Below are 20,711 nucleotides of genomic sequence, written 5' to 3' on the forward strand. Positions count from 1 at the left end.
AAGTGGAACCATGACAAGTAAAGCAATAAAGAGCACATAGTTACTTCTCTGCATGCATTTGCAAAAGCAAAACCCTGTTTGTGGGGAAACACCCATGGAAAACCATGGCTTTTGTATCAATTTAATATTTTCTAGCCTCGTTTCAATAGTTACTGTGCTATTTTTGTGCTGGCTAGGATACTTCCAAATGCTGGAATAGATCTCTTCATACTTGGACGACCAAAGGAATGGAAAAAATCAGGGTTTGGCCTATGAAAGAACTCGAGTAAATGTCACTGAAGAAGGTTGGTTGTACAAACGCCTCAGTACCACTGTATCTGTTTGCCACTGGTAGATGGTGAAAAAAGCTCTCTTTCTCTCTTTGTATATTAACCACATAGGCATTATTTACTTAGGAAATTTATAAACTGCTTGCTGAATACAAAATATCTCCAAGCAGTTGACAATTATATATAAAACAACTTAAATCCACCAGGCAATTAAAAGCAAGACCATCATTAAAAACTAAGATAAAAGTGAACAAAACATTCAAAACAAATATAACTAAATCATAAGGTGTGATTTGTTTGGCAGGTATCTGGTACAGCATAACGAAGGCAGCTGCCTAATGTCAAGAGGCAGGGAGTTCCACAGCGGCAGGTGCTGCCCCACGAAAAGAATGACTTCAAAAAAGCACAATGGACATTATGCGCATGCTGCGCAGATCAATGTGTGCATATCTATGTTAGGTTTACTGTGAGCAGAATTGAGAAGGTGCACAAATTATGCAGATTCACAGGAAAGTATGAGAAATGTGCTTAGATTGACAACATAATCCTACATTGCTTGGACAATATCCATAGGCAATGTGGAAAACTGGGCATTGCAGCCATCTCTATATCCGGTCCACATACAGTTGATTATTTTAATTTCAATGTGCAAACTGACTCAGAAAAACAATCCGAGAGGGAATAATGGTGAGTATTCCAGCGCTAAGATAATTTCCCTCGCTTCTTGAGTATTTGGCAAGAATGTATTAAGAGGATTTCGCCAACTTTGCCACCTTTTCTGCGAAATACTTTGGCAATTTTTTTGCCTGAAAATGGGAGAAGTGTCCGCTTTTCCAGGAAAGTTTAGGAAAGCCACCTGTTTCACCCTAAACTCCACTTTTTCATGGTGTTTTCAATTATCTTCATCAGGGAGAAAGAGGATATATGTGTGGTTTAATCTTTACTGCGCATCTGTTCCAATTGCTCTGAACTGAAACTAAAAAAGGATGCGATCAAAAAAGCTGAAATTGAATGAGATACTGGATCTATCCCAGTGACTTTTTTTGTTGTTGTTGAGCAGGCGACCTCTAAGATAATCATATTTAAAAGGCAGCACTGCGCCATTCTAAGTACTGTATCCTTTAATCTCTCTTTCATTTACGTGTCCAAATCAAGTAACGGACAGCCATGCCGAAGAGGAGCAGCATTGATCTTTTCTCTCTCTTTCTCATTCCATTAGTTCAGCTTTGGGGCAGGTATGTGTTTTGTGATATTCTCAGAACGAGATAATCATCTCCAAGCATCGCTGCACATCTTTAATAATGCCTGGAACACCAAATAGCATAAAAGCATTAAGTCATTAAAAAAAAGAGAATAACCTGTATTTACTAGATTTCAAATAGGCGTTTAGATTACTTTGTCACATTAAACTACCGCTGTGCTACTTATCTTGCTTCGCAGGTGCTTGGAAAAAAGCGCCCATTAATGTTTTGCAGGCAAAAAAAAAACCACAGCATGCACAATAAACAAGTGTTTCTTAGGAAAGAAGAGGGTGGGTGGGAAAAAATACTTGCCGTATTACGGTATTGCACAAATCTTTTGGAAAGCTGCGTTACCTACTCCCTTGCAGACTGTTGCAGCTGACTCACCGGAGGATCGTATGCCACCTATATAAAAGTAAGAGGCAATTTGTAGTGCAAGCATGGAAACTGTAGGAACAAGTGGCTAAGCTGCTCTAATGTCACAGAGGGACGTGGCAGAAAAGGGAGGAAGGATGGAAGAAGCTTGAGAAAGGTTACGACAATGGCTTGGCCAAGGAGGTTGTTGTTCTCCCCCCCTAAGGAAGAACAGGCCAGTCTGGGTGGATGGTAGCAGTGACACCAAGGACACTTGCCCCACAGAATGTTTTTGTGATAAAAAAAATCCCCCAAACACTGGAATTGCCCCAATTTTTCACCCAATTCCCTGCTCACAGCCTATGCTGCTATTGTTCTCACCCTCACAGCCCCATTGCCCAACATTTCTTTAAAAATCTCAATATGCCAGGAGATTTGCAAGGCTGCCGTATACTACCCTCCTGACATTTGACCGCCCCCCCCAGGACTTGCAACACTGGCCTGCTTTGCAGGGCTGACAACCCAACCATGCTCCACCACTCACAGAAACTGTATTAGGACTATATTTATTTATTTATGGGCAGTGTGACTCTTTTTGAGGGACAAAGGTGGCACTGTGGTCTAAACCACTGAGCCTCTTGGGCTTGCCAATCGGAAGGTTGGCAGTTCAAATCCCCGCGACGGGGTGAGCTTCTGTTGTTCTGTCCCAGCTGCTGCCAACCTAGCAGTTCAAAAGCACATCAAAGTGCAAGTAGATAAATAGGTACCACTCCGGTGGGAAGGCAAGGCATTTCTGTGCGCTGCTCTGGTTTTACCAGAAGCAGCTTAGTCATGCTGGCCACATGACCTGGAAAGACTGTCTGCGGACAAACGTCGGCTCTCACGGCCAGTAAAGCGAGATGAGCGCCACAACCCCAGAGTTGCTCACGACTGGACCTAATGGTCAGGGGTCCCTTTACCTTATACTTAGCTAGATGGACCCAGTTGTCTGAGTTGGTATAAGGCAGCTGTTCAGTCAAGTGTTCAGAAACCTGGCCCTTCCTCAGAACTGAAGCCAGAACTGAAGATGGGAACAAGCTTCTCTCTGCATGTGACCTCAGCAAGAGGTTGTTTCTGAATCCTGGTTAGCCGGGCATGCTGCCACACATTCCTCCCTTCTGGATGCTGAGTTGGCTTTTGTGGAGATTCAGTGACAGCAAATAGAATCATAGAGTTGGAAGGGACCCCAAGGGTCATCTTTTCCATCCCCCTGCAATGCAGGAATCCTGCCCACAGCCATCCCTGTGGGGCTTGAACCACCAAACTTTTGCTTAACCTCCAGGCACACTGACCAGTGTTAGAAACTTTGATATATAAGCTAGGTGTGAAAAACAATCCAGATCCCCAGGCATTCACCTCCAGATGGTGGAGATGTCCAGTGCCATTCTTGGTTTGAGCCAGTGTGGTGTAGTGGTTAAGAGCGGCGGACTCGTAATCTGGTGAACCGGGTTTGCATCCCCACTCCTCCACATGCAGCTGCTGGGTGACCTTGGGCTAGTCACACCTCTCTGAAGTCTCTCGGCCTCACTCGCCTCACAGAGTGTTTGTTGTGGGGGAGGAAGGGAAAGGAGAATGTTAGCCACTTTGAGACTCCTTAGGGTAGTGATAAAGCGGGATATCAGATCCAAACTCTTCTTCTTCTTCTTGGTCGCAAGTGGTCTATAGCCAGGTGCAAAATACGCCTGATGCCTATTGAATTTCAAATGCAGACACATGACATCTACTCTTGATGCATAACCTGCTTCCAACTTGGCCCGGCCTCTGCCTGGCTTTCATTGCCCTTTGCTGTTGGGTATTGTGGGGATCAACCAGAAGTGAGGTTCAGCAACTGATTTCCTATTCCTTCTGTCACTGTAGTCCTTTGATGTCAGAAGCCAACCCTTGAAGCTGGCCCTGTGCCACTCTCTTCCTTGCTGCCTCTCAAACTGTGGGAAGGTGGAGCTTGCCAGCACTTGGACCTGGGTGCCAGAGTCATCGTGGACCACAGAGCCAGTTTATCATCATCTTGAGTCATCCAGTGGCACCATTTTCCATAGGCTGGAATGGCCGACTCCTGTCAGGTTTCTCTCTTGCCATGAAGTCTTTTGTGTCTTCTACCTCCTCCCCTGCCCCCAGATTCCTGCCAGATGCAGTAGTTTGTCACTTTCCAAGGTGAATAGCATTGTTAAATTCTGCCCATGTTTCTAATGTCTCCGCTCCTCCCACTCTTAATATCTGCAAATTTAATTAATCTGCCATTTCCTCCCTCTTCCAGAACATTAATGAAGCAAGCTAAATAGAATCAGAAGCAATACAATTTCTCTGTAATGCATTAATGGCTTCCCCCCCCCCACCCCAAAGTTGTTGTGTATCATCACCCTTCGTTTCAATCAACAGGAGTGTTTATGTCCAGTTTAAGCAGATTTCTGTAAAGTATGCTAGTCAGTGTTCTCCTAAAACCTGGCTGTATCACAGCAATTGCTTAATGCTTTCCATTTGGAATTTGTGTAAGAAAATGTAACAAACCAGTCCCAGTGGTTTGGGTAGTTTGAGACTCACTAAATTTCAAGATATATGTGTATAAATTGGTTATCACTGTACAGTGGTACCTTGACTTACAAATGCCTCGACTTCTGAAGGTTTCGACTTACGCAGTCAGTAAACCCGGAAGTATTTTCGCCGCATGCGTGTTCTGCGCATGCGCAAAATCGCACTTCGCGCATGCACAAAATGGACACTTCAACATACAAAGGCTTCGGCTTATGAAGAGCACCACAGAATGGACCGCCTTCGTAAGTCGAGGTACCACTGTATTATATGTAGTGGTGTATCTATGAATATTCTGCACAGTATGCATAGAATACTTTTATTTCCTTTTTGGTTGAAATGACAAGGATGGTCACAACAACAAATAAGCTTTGACTCACTTTTTATGTCCACATAAATTAGCAGTGAGCGCTGACAATGTCGTGTGCAGTTGTATTACCCAACAACCTACCATTGCTAAAGTAGTCAGGGAAACCGGAAAAATTTACTTCTACCACTGGACTTGAAAGCTATCTGATTTGCAAACTTAAATTAAGTTTTCAAGATGTCTTCTTAGGTAGGCCAATATGTTATAATGTCTCGTGACCTGGATTTCTGCCAGGGAGACCTATGTTCAAATCTGTGCTTGGCTTACAGGGTGACCTTGATCTGCTTGTTCTCTAACTTACTTCACTGGGACGTTGTGAGTGTAAATTGTGGAGAAAGTATTTATGACAACCTGAGTTTGGAAGAAAGGAGGGATAGAAATTCATTCCACAGGGCCTGCAGGGCTGAGCAAGATTTATATGATGCAGATCTAGTTACCGTGCAATATCTACAAGGGTTCGTGAAGTTTTGCCAGTTGCTTGCTTTTTAACCCTTTAAGAAATAGTGTTGCTAAAATAAGACACGCAATCTTGCACCATGGGGTTTGGCCAAATCCAGTGCCATTCCCAGTTATACACATAATACATACCACTGATTTGCAGCCGTAGATCAAAGCTGCTGGGCAAATGTTTCCCCGAGTCAAAGGTTTCCATGTAAAGGAAAGCAACATGACACAAGTCTGGAATTCACTTAACAGAGTCTGACTTTTTTCTTCTCCCACCCCACCCCTCAAAGCGATGTGTTGCCTGCGGCCCAATAAACATGAATAACGACCTTAGCATAAATCAGTAGGGGTGTGTTTTTATTACTGTCAAGAGGGGAAATAGTTTCTTTCCGTGTCTGAACAATAAAGTTGCAATAGTGCCATCTAGTGTGTTGTTTTTTAAAATATATCTGAGCTACTGGAGACCTTTGAGTTTTGTCTTACGCGACAAAAGTCTTTGCATTCTTGGGTTGGAGGGCAGAATGGGGACCAACAATGCTTTAGCGTTTCCTTCCGACTGCTTTAGTACTTGAGAATGGAGGCAAGAAAACTGATCTCCTTTCCTGTACAATACTCCTAGACCTGTGGGCAGTCGAGGTTAGGTTGACTACAATGGCTCACCAGTGTATGTGCTGAGAGAATTGTTGTTGTACTAGCCAATATCCTTCTGGGTGGCTTTGCGATGGCATGGACTGTGAGAAGGAAGGAACAGAAGCAAATCGGCCTCATCAGCTCCTTTTTCTGTTGATGGCACTAATGCCGCCAGGTGTATATCTTCGGTCCAGTATACCTGAAGGAGCGTCTCCACCCCCATCGTTCTGCCCGGACACTGAGGTCCAGCGCCGAGGGCCTTCTGGCGGTTCCCTCACTGCGAGAAGCAAAGCTACAGGGAACCAGGCAGAGGGCCTTCTCGGTAGCGGCACCTGCCCTGTGGAACGCCCTCCCATCAGAGGTCAGAGAGATAAACAGCTACCTGACATTTAGAAAATACCTAAAGGCAGCTCTGTTTAGGGAAGTTTTTAATCTGTGATATTTGATGTATTTTAATGTTTGCTGGAAGCCGCCCAGAGTATTATTATTATTATTATTATTATTATTATTATTATTATTCTGTGGCTGCCTGCACTGAGCTGCCTTTTTAGCCACCTGGACTTGGATTGGCCCAACGTACTTCTAACAGAAGGTCAAGGAAGGAACAGGCATGTTAGATGTGGGGTGGGTGTGACTTTCCCCAAAAGGCCTCGTGGGACAAATAGGGAGGGCTGACAGGGCAGGTTCCCCCCCTCTGGGGGTGGCCAAATAAACCATAGTTAAGGCAGGGACTTGGTTCATATGTGAGGCTCCAAACCATAGTATAACCAAACTGCGATCAAGTTCCGTGGTTCCTTAGAGCTGCTGGTGTGGTGGTTCTTTTGTTAAAGTTTGGAGTGTTTTGAATACAGTGGTACCTCAAGTTGCAAACACCTCAGGTTGCAAACGCTTCAGGTTACAAACTCTGCTAACCTGGAAGAGTTACCTCGAGTTGCGAACTTTGCCCCAGGATCATAGCTGCCAAGTCTCCCGTTTTCCCCGGGAAATCCCCGTTTTTCCAGCTGTTCCTAGCTGAAAAAATGGATTTTTTTGTTTTTTCCCGATTTATTCTGGCGCGGCGACCATTTTGGAACTGGGCGGAGCATGCTCAGAAGCGACTTTTGATGCTGCTCTGCCCAGTTCCAAAATGGCTGCAGTGTGACTTCTGGCGCGGTGGCCATTTTGGAACTGGGCAAAGCAGCATCAAAAGTCACTTCTGAGCATGCTCCGCCCAGTTCCAAAATAGCGCCAGCGCTACATCCGGTCTGCTATTTCCTGCCCGGTCCCTTATTTCTCTGACAGCAACTTGGCAGGTATGCCCAGGATGAGAACAGAAATCGTGTGCCTGCGGCGCAGCGGCAGCAAGAGGCCCCAATAGCGAAAACACACCTCTAGTTAAGAACAGTTTCAGGTTAAGAACGGACCTCCGGAACGAATTAAGTTCATAATTAGAGGTACCACTGTACTTAACATCCTCTTGTATTTTTGGAGGAGGTAGAAAACTGTTTTCTTAAAGCATGCTGGTCTCCACTAGGAGCAGGCACCTTTTTCTGCAAGAGAAAATTCTTAAGAAACACACTGTGTGTGAGACAAAGTCCTTGTTTAATCTCTCTCTCTCTCCCCTCTTCAACAGAAGCACTGGAGATAAAATGCTGCTCTCTGAACCCTGGGCATCCAAGCTATTATAAACGAAGCAAGATTTATTCTAGAGAGCTGGAACGGATACGTCACTTCTTCTATCCTCTCTGACTGACAGAAAATCTCCTTGGGGCAAAAGCAGGCAGGAAACAGTAAGCATTCGCTGATTGACAAAGAGATAGACCATCCTAGGATCATGGCCTCCGCTCTCTCTAGTGCATCCAGGACCCTTGACTCCTCTGCAGACTCCAGCTGGAATCCGAAATTCCCCAAACCATTTGCTTGGGGCGCAGCCACAGCAGCATACCAGGTGGAAGGTATCTGATTTTTCTTTATATAAACTTATTTGCAGTATTTTGTGGCAAAGGGATGAAATCGGGTTTCTAAAAATGGATTGACTGTCATAATGATTTATCCTTCGTAAATAAGGAGAAGAAGATCCTTTGAGTTGGGAGTTTCATTATCATAGCCATGAAGTCTCACGATGTTTGGGAAGAGGTTTCCTCCATTGCATTTCTCTCTTCTGGCAGTAGCAGAACTCAACAACCTCCTTCAAAAAAACACTTGATGGGAGGGAAATAATGGGAATGGATTCCTCTAGATCCCAAATGCAGGCAAAGGTAGTACGAAATTTGAACAGTGTGTAATCTTTTGGTAGTTGAAAAATCACATCACAGGTTACACTTTTAGGGCTGAGTTTATAAAGATGCTTTCATTTATTCAGACATTGATACTCTGTCTTTCTATAATAATGATGATAAGAAAATTTGGGTAGAAGATTCCAGATAAAAGTATAAATTGCCACAAAAAAGGATGGTGTACCTTGGCTTTCCTCTGAGGGAGAAGTGAAATGAACAAAAGGGTATGTTCATGAGTGCTCTCTTGCCCCATGTGCTGCGTTTATTTAATTTATTTTTTATCTGGAACATTTGTAGATTGCTAAATATTTAACAATAGCAGCTTATAGAGCAAATGGGAATTGTTTGCCAGAAGATCCTTCCCTGAAGATAAGAATATATTCTGGGTTTGGAAGAGACAAAGTCTTGTTTGTTTCTTCAGATTATGGGTAAACACATCCCATAACTGAGGGGTTCAGGACTGCAATGAAAGAAGGCCTGTGTCTAGTCACGTTTTTGCCTTGTAGCTCTGAAAGTCCCACATTGGATGACATTTTTGCTAGTTTAGCAGAGTTTATTAACTTTTAAAAGGGTTGAAGTATCATTCTGATTGTGCCAGGTGAGCTCAAAGGGCAGCTCGAAGTGCCTTACGACCCAGGAATAACAAGGTGAATTTTCAACAGAGCACTCAGAGGTGTTTCTTCCTACAAAAGGCCATCCCTCTGATAAATTTCAGTTTCCTGTGTTAAAACTATTTTTAACCTGATACGTACTAGATTGTTTTGGTTGCTTTACACTAATTTTTGTCCTGTGCTGGGAGAAGCAGAAGACCAATTCACACATGAATAAATAGCAGTAGTTGTGGTGCGTTCTTATAGGTAATAATAATAATAATAATAATAATAATAATAATAATAATAATAATAATAATATTATATTTATACCCCGCCCATCTGGCTGGGTTTCCCCAGCCACTCTGGGCAGCTTCCAACAGAAAAATAAAACACAATAATCTATTAAACATTAAAAGCCTCCATGAACAGGGCTGCCTTCAGATTTCTTCTAAAAGTCTGGTACTTGTTTTCCTCTTTGACATCTGTTGGGAGGGCGTTCCACAGGGCAGGCGCCACCACCGAGAAGGCCCTCTGCCTAGTTCCCTGCAACTTGGCTTCTCGCAACGAGGGAACCGCCAGAAGGCCCTCGGTGCTGGACCTCAGTGTCCGGGCAGAAAGATGGAGGTGGAGACGCTCCTTCAGGTATACTGGACCGGTGCCATTTAGGGCTTTAAAGGTCAGCACCAACACTTTGAATTGTGCTCGGAAACGTACTGGGAGCCAATGTAGATCTTTCAAGACCGGTGTTATGTGGTCTTGGCAGCCGCTCCCAGTCACCAGTCTAGCTGCCGCATTCTGGTTTGTGCATGAGGTTGGTTTGTGCATGAGGAAAGACAGTTAACTTGCAAACAACTGGGCCCATGCATGGCTTGGATAACCTGGAACTTCCATGTAATACAGAAATGTGGGGATTAATGTCTATCTGTTTGCTTGTAAGTAGCTTTCGGTTGCCCTAGGTGAGATAAAGTGACTGACAAATATAAGAGATAAATAATAACAGTAATACAAAAATTGAGGTCAGTTCTAGCGAGCTAATAATAATTGATGATCATTACATTTATTTCACTGTTACATTTTTATCATGCCTTATTTTCCAAGGACAGGACCCAGGTGGTGCTGTGGGTTAAACCGCAGAGTCTAGGGCTTGCTGATCAGAAGGTCGGCAGTTCGAATCCCTGCAACGGCGTGAGCTCCCGTTGCTCGGTCCCAGCTCCTGCCCACCCAGCAGCTCGAAAGCACGTCAAAGTGCAAGTAGATAAATAGGGACCGCTCCAGCGGGAAGGTAAACAGCGTTTCCATGCGCTGCTCTGGTTCGCCAGAAGCGGCTTTGTCATCCTGGCCACATGACCCGGAAGCTGTCTGCAGACAAACACTGGCTCCCTCAGCCTATAGAGCGAGATGAGCGCCGCAACCCCAGAATCGGACACAACTGGACCTAATGGTCAGGGGCCCCTTTACCTATTTTCCAAGGAGCTCAACGTGGCATTCTCCCCCTCCCCATTCTTGTTGGCATCTATCTGCTTCAAGAGACAGTGGAGTGCACCTCCGGGGTGAAGTCAAATCCCTGCATTAGCAGCACTGAAATGACGTCCCCAAAGTGCTAGCCTGGGCAGTGGTGCGTATGGAGGTCCTGGGCTGCCCAGATGACAGTACGCCCCCTTTTGGCCTTGCTTATGTGGTCCACAGGAAAGCAGAGCAATATGTTTGGCACCAGCTTGGCTGCAGGAGTTGCCAGGAGGCTGACAAGACACTGTCCAACCATCTTAGGGACTCCACCATGTATTTGTGTAGGGCAGGGCAGGGCTGTCTTAACTATTGGTGCTAGGGGTGCTAGGGGTGCACGGCACCTGGGCACTGGGCTCTCAGGGGAACCAGCCCAAGAGTCCAGGGCTGAGTGTTGGAGTCCAGGGAAGAGCCACCAATAGCTGAGCTGAGCGGAGCGCCACGGGCTCTTCTGCTACGGGCGGCTCTTTCCTCTGGCGGGCTCTGTTCCGCTCAGCTGTCAGCCCTTGCCCCAGCTGCATGGTGGCTAACTGTTTCAGCACCGCGCCAGGAGCACCGTGTAACGTTGTGGATGCTGCGCGGCGCATCCTGTTGCATGCGCCGAACTGCAGGTTCCTTTGCTGGCTTTTCCGCTGTTGGTCCATGTTCCCAGCGCTGCCCAATGTGGGGTGCCAGTGCAGAATGACGGAGAATGCAAGCGGCAGTGGAGGAAACATCTCCGGACAGGATCGGCCGTGCACCGACAGTGCCGATGGCAGCAACATATCCTGACGAATAGGAGTGCGCAGATCCTGTCCGGAGATTTCCCCTCCACTGCCGCTTGCATTCCCCATCATTGGGCGGTGCTCGGAGCGTGCGCCGACAGCGGGAAAGCCAGCAAAGGTACCCGCATCCTGGCGCACACAACAGGATGTGTTGCGCAGTGCCCACAATATTATACAGCGCTCCGGGTGCTGTGCGCACAGCCGAAACAGTTAGCCGTCATGCACCGGGGGGGGGGGCAGTGGACGGACAGTGTGGCAACTGTGCCGCTCGACATTTTGTTTCTCCCCCCCCCCCCAGCATGGAACACGCACCCACCTTTGTACACCCCTGTGTGTGGGGCGCTGCGCTGGCACCCCAATTGGTTGGTGCTGTGAGTCCCTGTGTCCTGCAATCGTTCTAAAGGTAAACAACTATCTCCTTAAAGAAAAGGTCAACAACCTTGGGGGTTCTCTCCTTTGAAAAAGGTCAACATATGCTTAAGACGTGATTCATCGCACCTTCGGAATCTGGGCCTAGTGTTTTTAAAGTAATTCATGCTTGCCTAATATATTGGGCGGCTTGGGGGGGGGAGGAGGAGATTTAGTTCCACAGAACAGAGAAAGTTTGAAGAGTTAAATCTTTCAATGGAAAGAAATTGAATCTTTAATTGATGTCAAAGTTGATGTGTTAGAAAACTTTCAGCGCTCTGAGGAACTGACTAAAATACGATTGCCTTGAGTCACCGAACCACGGGAAACCGTGATCCGTGAGAGACACTCAAAGCACTTTGATCTAATAATTGACCTACTTTGAAGGTTGTCCCACATTAAAGTTCAATTTGCCGAATAACTCTGCGTAGATATATTGGTGCACTCGAGCTATGATAAAATTCTGTAAAGAACGTGAGACGTGACCAAAAGTCTATGAGGAGCCTCATTGCGGAAGGGATATTACATATTCTAGGAATGCTTTAAGTGTCTGCAATATGCTTAACCTTGCATTAAACTTAGATTTAATAAGACAGATGTGTATTAAAGTACTGAATATACTCCAGGGAGCAATTTGGTACCGGCAAGGGATGGACTGGATGACCTCCTAATAGGTCTTTTCCATCTTTAATTTCTATTATACTAATTGATTATTAAAACTCTTTTTATTGAGGGCTGGTGTATCACTATTACATAGATATTAATCTTGCAGACCAGCTGATATTTAATTTATAGGCTTCCAAGCCATAACGTCCCTTTAATTTTGGGGACAGGAAAGTCTGAAAAATGTTCCTCGTTATAAGGGTGAGGATTTTTCACCCGTTTTCATTTCTGCGATCAAAGCATACCAGCAGAGTTTAAATACACCTGCGCTCAAGTTAAAAAACAACCTGCCAACTTGAACAGCCAAACTGAAGGCTGTAACTTCCTTTCTTCCACTTGCTTAGCCTGAAGCATTTCCGTTGGGGTTATTTACATTACCTGTGAAGTTTGTTTCAAGACTGCATGATTACCATTATTTAGTAATAAAATGTTGTCACTTTTGTCATCTCACCGGCAGTCAAAATCAAACTTGTAAGCTCCTTGAGGCAAAGACCTGTCTTCTTGGCTATTCTCTGCCCCGGGGAGGTTGTGTTCTATTTCCCTGGCCCCCCCCAATTGTCTATAATTATGTTCTTTTAAAAAGTAAATATATACCTGTCAGGGACCATGCTGAGGAGGGCTGCACTGAGGAGGAATGGTAGGAGCCTCCCCCTCTCCCTGCTCCAGATCCTGAATCTTCCCAGGAGCAGGAGGACAGTATAGATTTGGAACAGTGGCTTGCAGAGGGACATAGTTCAGAAGGCGGAAGCTGGGAAATACTGGATGGGGAACAGCTTGGAGAAGAAGCACTGGAAGAGAAAGAGTTAACAGACTCAATTTCTCTGGAAAGCGTTCATCTGCTCAGTCCAAGGTCAAGAAGAGCAGATAAGGCAGCAGCACAGAAAGCACAGTGGTTATGAGCTCAGGTTACAAGACACAGTAGTGACATGGGTGACTAGGGAGGATGTGGGTGGAACCCTTAATTGGGAGCACCGCCATTCCTAGGAAATGGATTCTTTGATCTCTCGCTGTGATCATTAAATTTTCTAACTGGTAAGAAGACTCCTTTTCCTTTGTTCTGCTTATCTGCTGCCAAGGGGGGAAGGAAGCCGATTCCCTGAAGCCTGACAATACCATCCACACATTATATTTAACTACAATTAGCCATACAATAAGAATACACCCATGAGGCACAGTAGAGGAAGGAAAAGAGAGGTTGGGATGTCTGGCTATCCATCCACTTTCATACTTCCTGCATTTGGGGGGTTTACTGTTAGCATTTTGTGCACGCAGTTTTGCATAGGATGACCACACACTTGTGTTTGGCTTCTGTGGCTTGCCAAAGGCTGCCCATTCAAGTATAGTCAAGTGTGCATAAAAATGGAGGTATTAGAGAAAGTAGAATATTGAAATGCATTGTGTTGGGGTGAAATGTGCACGATAGTCAAAACTACATATAAAAAGGAGAAATTTGCTGATGTGTTTTCATGATGTTTGTTTGTTTTTTAAAGACCTTCAGATTCACGCAAAATGTGGAGAACAGAACTTACGGATGGAAAAATGAGAAACGGAGAGAACCAAAACTGACATATTTCCATCCCCGGTGCAATTTTACTTTGTACTGTAAATGTAAAGCTGGCAATGTTCATTTGCATTACAAATGCCTCCCTTCTGCTTTCTCTTCTGCATTTATAACAATCAAATATTCACACAACTAGTGAGAAAGAGGCTCGGAGGTAATTTAAACCTCACTGAAGGCAGTTCTCTAAGGGCATATCTATGCATCAGACTTAATCAGTTTAATTTCCTCTCCCTGGGGACCCTGGGAGCTGTAGTTTTGTGAGAGGGACGAGGGATTTCTATACTGCTTCTGGAATTGCTCGGCAGGAACTGATAGTTAAACTGGTATTTCAAAAATGATACCTCTTGTGGGTCAGACTGAGGAGCAGCTTCTGGGGGTGGGGGTGACATCGCTTCTGGGCACAGCTCCACTGCTGCCACAGAGAAGGAGTGGGTCAGACTGAGGAACAGTTGCAACGCATCCAGGTAGCAGACAAGTTAAGGCAGCAGACGGGCATGTTTGGCAGCAGGGTAAGGTAGTCAGGGCAAACAACTTTGCCCTTCACCTTAGTGACCCAACAAACCCCAAGTTCTCAAGTAAGCTAACACAAACCAAGAACAATAGGCGTGCAGGTAGAAAGCTATTAAGAGGGGCTATCTAGTACCCACCTCTCTGGGGAATGGGTGAGCCCTGGTTATTGATAGAGCCCTGGTGGTGGCAAGTCTGTAAGGTCAGCCTCCATACCTGAGGACCTTTAAAGGCCCCAACAGCTTGGAAATGTGCTATAGGGATGTCATTCTTAAAAGCTGAAAGGAGAACCACCATGTTGCTCAATGGATAAGGGGCCATATTGTGGCATGGATTCCATAAAAAGGAAGTGCATCCTGGGAGCTGCCATAGATAATACAGTGGTAACTTGGTTCTCAAACTTAATCCGTTCCGGAAGTCAGTTCCAAAACCAAAGCATTCCAAAACCAAGGAAAACATTACTTTTCCCATAGAAAGTAATGTAAAATGAATTACCCCAGAGTGGCTAGGGAAACCCAGCCAGATGGGCGGGGTATAAATAATAATTATTATTATTATTATTATTATTATTATTATTATTATTATCCACTCCAGACTTTTAAAAACCACCCCTAAAACAGCAATTTAGCATGGATTTTACTATCCAACAAGACCATTGATCCATAAAATGAAAGCAATAATCAATGTACTGTACAATAAAATAAATAAGACAGTACTGTAGATGATAAAAATTAAAATTAATCTTTTCCCTAGCCTGCACTGTTGATAGTCAGTGCTTTTATCCATTTCCGCAGTCACACAATCAATCAATCAGCAGCTGAACTGAGTTCCACACAGTCACAAAAACAAATTAATCGAAAAAGCACAAACACAAAATAAATAGCAAAAACAAAAGTACCAAACTTAATCAGTTCCGGAAGTCCATTTGGCTTCTGAAATGTTCGAAAACCAAGGCACAGCTTCTAATTGGTGCAAGTGCCCCGGAAACAATAGCTGACAGCCGTATTGGATGTTCGGCCTCGGAAAAACATTTGAAAACCGAAATACTTACTTCCGGGTTTATGGAGTTTGAGAACCAATGCGTTTGAGAACCAAGGTACCACTATAAAGTATAACCCCGGTGTGTGTGTGTGTGTGTCAGCCAGAGCTTGGCTCTGGCACCTTTCAGGTGGGCACCATAGCCACTCTAAAACAAGAGAACAAGGGGGAAGTTCATGGTGAGCTCCCATCATCTGTTCATAGTCCTATCTCACCACCACTCTTATATCTGGCTGTATCCCTGCCGGTAACTTTTGCCACAGCTGCCCAAATACCTCCTGCACTCTCCACTCTCACTCCCTTGCGATTTTTATGCCTGAAATCTCCTTCTGAACACCTGGGCGATGCCACCTCTCCTACCGTCTTTGGATCCCTCCTCACATGCCCCCTTTTCCAGGAAGCCTTTGGCACAACCCCCTATCCTGAGATTTTGGGGACTTTTCATTCTGTAGGGTTTCGAAATGTACAGAAACGTACATGAGTATAAGAAGCTTAGCTTCTGCAGGCAGTCCCTTGGGAACACGTGAAAAGCAGACCCTCCAAGTGTCCCTATTTCCCTGCATTTACAGAAGCTGTCCCAGTTTTTTATTTGATCCCCAAATGTCCCACTTTACCTTAAAGGTAAAGGTAAAGGGACCCCTGACCATTAGGTCCAGTCGTGACCGACTCTGGGGTTGCGGCACTCATCTCGCATTATTGGCCGAGGGAGCTGGCGTACAGCTTCCAGGTCATGTGGCCAGCATGACAAAGCCGCTTCTGGTGAACCAGAGTAGCACACGGAAACACTGTTTACCTTCCTGCCGGAGCGGTACCTATTTATCTACTTGCACTTTGATGTGCTTTCGAACTGCTAGGTTGGCAGGAGCTGGAACCAAGCAACGGGAGCTCACCCCGTCGCAGGGATTCAAACCGCCGAGCTTCTGATCGGCAAGCTCTAGGCTCTATTTTCAGTGGAGAAATGTTGGAGGGTCTGGGAAGCTGGTGGTGATGATGGTAGTTGGAGCTGGTGCAGTCACACCTTCCTACATACTGTCTCAGGACTTAAAACAGCATAGTGAGTCCATAACTGAAATGAGCACGTCTCCTTGCCTCCATTTCTACCTCCTACCTCCATTGTCGCTTCTGCGGTGCATCAGAGAATGTAAGCACCTCAAAGCAGAGACTCTGCAAAGTGTCAGGCACAAGGAGAGTGATATAGAAATAAATAAGGCCTTCGGCATTTTCAGTTCACCTACATTATGTCAAGTAATTTGCACAAAAGCCCTTAAAGGTCAGGCGGTATTCTTCTTATTTTTATTCCCATGTTTCAGGAAGAGCTGAGACGGAGAAAGCAGTGGCTTCCCTAAGGTCCACCTTGCGAGTTCATGGCCGAGATGGAATTTGAACTAAGGACTTCCTGGTTCACAGCTCAGTTTCTTATGCTACACTAGCTGTTCGCTTGGAGAATCAGAGGTTTTTTTAAAAATAAAAATAAAAAAGTAATATTATTTTTAGGTATGCATGATTGCAGCCCGTGATGACATTTTAAATAGTGACCTCTATCAAAGACTTTGAAATCTCTATGAAATATCTTTTAAACTATCAGGACACGAAAAATTATGCAAAGGTTGCAAAAACCTAGTGTAAAATTTAATTTGGTGAAAACCTTTGCAGCTCTCTCTCTCCCCCCCCCCCCCGCAGACGCTTGTCTAAGCGAAAGGCAGACATTTCGCAGAGGCGCTGTTACATTAATTCATCTTCTGCATGCCTAGGGCCATGGCTTATAATGGCATTTCCTTTCTTTCTAACTGACTGTCAGGACTTTCAAAGGACATCCCAGACAGCCATAAGTGCCTGTTTGCTGGATAGATCTGTCTTGTCCTAAAGGCTCTCTTTGATACAGACTGATCTCTTACATTTCACCCTCCTGCACTTACTAATCTGATAGCGGGCTCACATAGGCACCCCCCCCAAATTAAGCCACAGGTTTTCATGAATTAGAATAGGGATATGGGGTATCTGGCAAATATTTCAGTTTAAGGAAATTGTATTATTGTTCCTAATGGAGGGGTGCAGCTACACAAGATCATATCTAGGATTTGGAATGATACCTGATGTCTATTCCCATGAGGTCTCTTAGGTCTCTGATACTTTGTACACTTTTTTCCTCCAACTAAAAACAACTTTTTTCAGGGTTGTTGGGTGTTTTTTTTTTTTAAAAAAAACATATTTAATGATGATTGCTTCCTTATCTTAGGGTAGAACTCTGCAAGAATTGTGGAACTGCCATCATACATTTCAACCCAGTGTCAAATTCTTTTGTCTTTGCTCTTCTGTAAATTGTAGTACAACTTACTCCGTTGCCTGAGGTCGTTCTGTTGCATGGCCTCGCTAAGGCTGGGCGGTATAGGTGGTTTTCAGCATCGCGATATATCACCAGCTAAACATCATGATATACTGATATATCTGAAATAAGGATGGAGCTATGTAGAGGCAGTGGCTGGCTTTGCGGTTTTTCCTGCATTATGTTTTTTGCATAGCACACAAACATCATGATTCACGATATATTGCCAGGTCAAAAATTATGAAACCAATATCACAATATGGACTCCTCTTTTCCTCTCTTTTCCTCCTGGTGTGGTGTTCTGTACATAGCATGCTTAGTGTTAAGGTTTAGTCCTGTTATAAGTTATTGTATGCTTACAATAACATGGGTGGCGCTGTGGTCTAAACCACTGAGCCTTGGGCTTGCCGATCAGAAGGTTGGCGGTTCGAATCCCCACAATGGGGTGAGCTCCCATTGCTCAGTCCCAGCTCCTGCCAACCTAGCAGTTTGAAAGCACGTCAAAGTGCAAGTAGATAAATAGGTACCGCTCCGGTGGGAAGGTAAATGGTGTTTCCGTGTGCTGCTCTGGTTTTGTCAAAAGCAGCTTAGTCATGCTGGGCACATGACCTGGAAAAACTGTCTGCGGACAAATGTTGGCTCCCTTGGCCAGTAAAGCGAGAAGAGCGCCGCAACCCCAGAGTCGTTCATGACGGGACTTAACTGTCAGGGGCCCTTTACCTTTTTAAGTTTAAGTTAAGTCTGCTGCAACTGGATTTTTTTATGGACAGTGCCAATCCTGAATGTATTGGATTTGTGGCCTTTGTGCTCATTTGCCTTCAGTAGCAGTAAATCTCTGCTGGATGAAATACAATTGCCTCTCGTCTATTTTTGGGGGGAATCCTGCAACGTGTTTAAGTTTTTACTCTGCTAACTATACATTGGAATCTACTCTGTCAATATTGAGTAGAATTCCATGAAAATGAGTGAGTTGTGGTGGCAAAGAAAGGTGTGCAGAGCCCCTTTTCAAGTCACACCTGACCTTCGTGGTTAGTGCTCAGCTTGGAAATTCTCTGCTGGGAAAGTTCACACACACCCTTTCTGAACTTCGTCCCCAAGATTAGTTGAAACCTCAAAAAACAATCAACCTCTTTGCTGTAGAAGGGCAATGATTTACATATTTATTATACTCCGTTCTTGTTGATTATGACCCCCAATACATAGGAGAGTTAAGGGTGGCAACTGCAGAAATGGAAGAAAGGGTTGTTGAAAGATCATGGAATCTTCACAAACATTTGGGTGCAGGTAGAATTGTACGCCCGGCATGTAATCACTTTTATGTGAAAGCTTTTTTTTCCTTTTCCTTTTAAAGTGAAATAGATCTCCAAGCAGCGAACAGCACTATGAATAAATACATAGCACAATACCAATAATTCCATAGTTCAAGGAGCTACAGTTGAAATTGAAGCTGTGCACAGAGTATCATATGATTTGCTCACAAGGCACTTGTCCAATGTATGTGATTGCATTATTTTTACATTCAACTTGTGTCTTTTCCATGTCAAAAGTGTAACGATTGTTTTGTTTTTAATCAGGAGGCTGGGATGCAGATGGAAAAGGCCCCAGCGTTTGGGACACGTTCACCCATCAGGGAGGAGATCGGGTTTTCAAGAACCAGACTGGTGATGTAGCTTGTGGCAGCTATACTCTGTGGGAGGAAGATTTGAAATGTATCAAACAGCTTGGATTGACTCATTATCGCTTCTCTCTTTCCTGGTCACGTCTGTTACCTGATGGGAAGACAGGTTTCATCAACCAGAAAGGCAATTGTTCCTTTAAAATAGAAAGTTGTGCCGCTTTAATTCAAGGTTATTGCTGCAGTCTGGCATAATTAATCCAGTGTGCTATTCTGCAGTGCAGGTTTGAAATTGCAACTTTGTTCAGAGTAATTATGGGATGAACTTGATTTAAAATATAAAATAAAAAGGTTTGAAAACCTTGTCCTAATTAATATTCTGGAATACTCCTGAAATTGCGATCTTTTGAGATAAGTATTAGGCTATGTTACTTTGTATGTGTGCTGCTATTTTTAAGATTGCATATCAATTATTCTTAATTGTTTTGAATGGATGTGGCACTTTGCAAAGGTTCTTTGGCAGAAAGGGGGAGAGGGGGAGAAAAAGGCAGGCTTCTGCCTCAAGGAGAATACAGTCGATTTGTGACAGGGCAGGGAGAAGATAAGCATGGAAAGGGAGATGCAAAGGTCACAAAATACCTGCCTGGGTTACATCCAAAGAGTCATGGGAGGAATGAGAATAGCTACCGGTACACTCCTGCAGCTAGAAGTGGGAAAGTTTGCAGGTAAATCCTGTAGCAATTCCTGTATGCCTACTTTTAATGGTTGATGTTTTATTGATATTATTATTATTATTATTATTATTATTATTATTATTATTAATACACAAGATGAAGAACTTCGTGGTCTTTAGCTCTCATGCAAGTGAAAAGCAGCCCTTCTCACTATGTAGAAGGACACATTTGGATCCAACCCATTGAGGGGAGAAATAGGTACAGAAAGGGGAGCAAAAGCAGAAGTGAGTTTTGAGAAGGGCTTTTAAGGGAAAGAAAGGCTGGCTTACCTGTATGTGAGGTACAGTAGTTGAAGGCATAGGAAGCAGCAATGGAGAATGGATGGAACTACATATTAAGAATAGGGTCTTAGGGCAATTGAAGTTACTAGGGTTGGAAGCATGAACAAACACTGGCTATGTTCAGATGGTGGCATCTTGGCTTTATAAGTTGTTATATAGACAAGTACAGCTCTTTGCTTCTTTCATTTTGTGAGCTGGTAGACAAAGCATGAAGCCTTCCATTAGCTATAGTTTCCTGTTTCATCCAAACCATGAAACTATGGTTTAGGACCAAGCCAGGATATTAAGCCAACTGGAAGCCATGGCTTGACATTGTGCCTTGTTCCACAGCCATGCACTGTAGTTACCCCATTCAAACAAAATGGAAAACGATAGCTAATGGAATACCATCCTAGCTGGTTTGCTATGTTGAGCAAAGTGGCATTATGGGCTGCCCAAAGGCTCATTTACATACACGACTGTCTGAACACAGCCACTCAAGCTCATTCTGAACTAGTTTGCTTCCAGGAATTGCTGTGGTTTTAGCGTCTGCCAGGTAGAAAGCAACCCTTGTCTGTCAGGACCAGGCATGCGTCTCAGTTACCCAACAGTTACAT

General features: G+C 44.4%; 1 protein-coding gene across 5 annotated transcripts in view; it reads left to right on the top strand.

The window, feature by feature from the left end:
- LCTL (lactase like) overlaps positions 1–20,711 on the top strand; it is an 88,849-nt gene that overhangs the window by 35,076 nt on the left and 33,062 nt on the right. For 3 of the 5 annotated variants that reach the window (XM_035112077.3, XM_060278946.2, XM_060278945.2), the window contains exons 2-3: positions 7,483–7,804; positions 19,060–19,287. In XM_035112077.3, the coding sequence (XP_034967968.2) occupies positions 7,684–7,804; positions 19,060–19,287 (349 nt within the window). In that variant the 5' untranslated portion in view covers positions 7,483–7,683. Of the gene's footprint in view, positions 1–6,045; positions 6,232–7,482; positions 7,805–19,059; positions 19,288–20,711 lie in introns of those variants that run through there. The other 2 variants (XM_060278947.2, XM_088658328.1) reach the window with 2 other exon arrangements.

Source organism: Zootoca vivipara, chromosome Z1 (genome assembly GCF_965207765.1).
Source record: "Zootoca vivipara chromosome Z1, rZooViv2.hap1.1, whole genome shotgun sequence".
Lineage (NCBI taxonomy): Eukaryota > Metazoa > Chordata > Lepidosauria > Squamata > Lacertidae > Zootoca > Zootoca vivipara.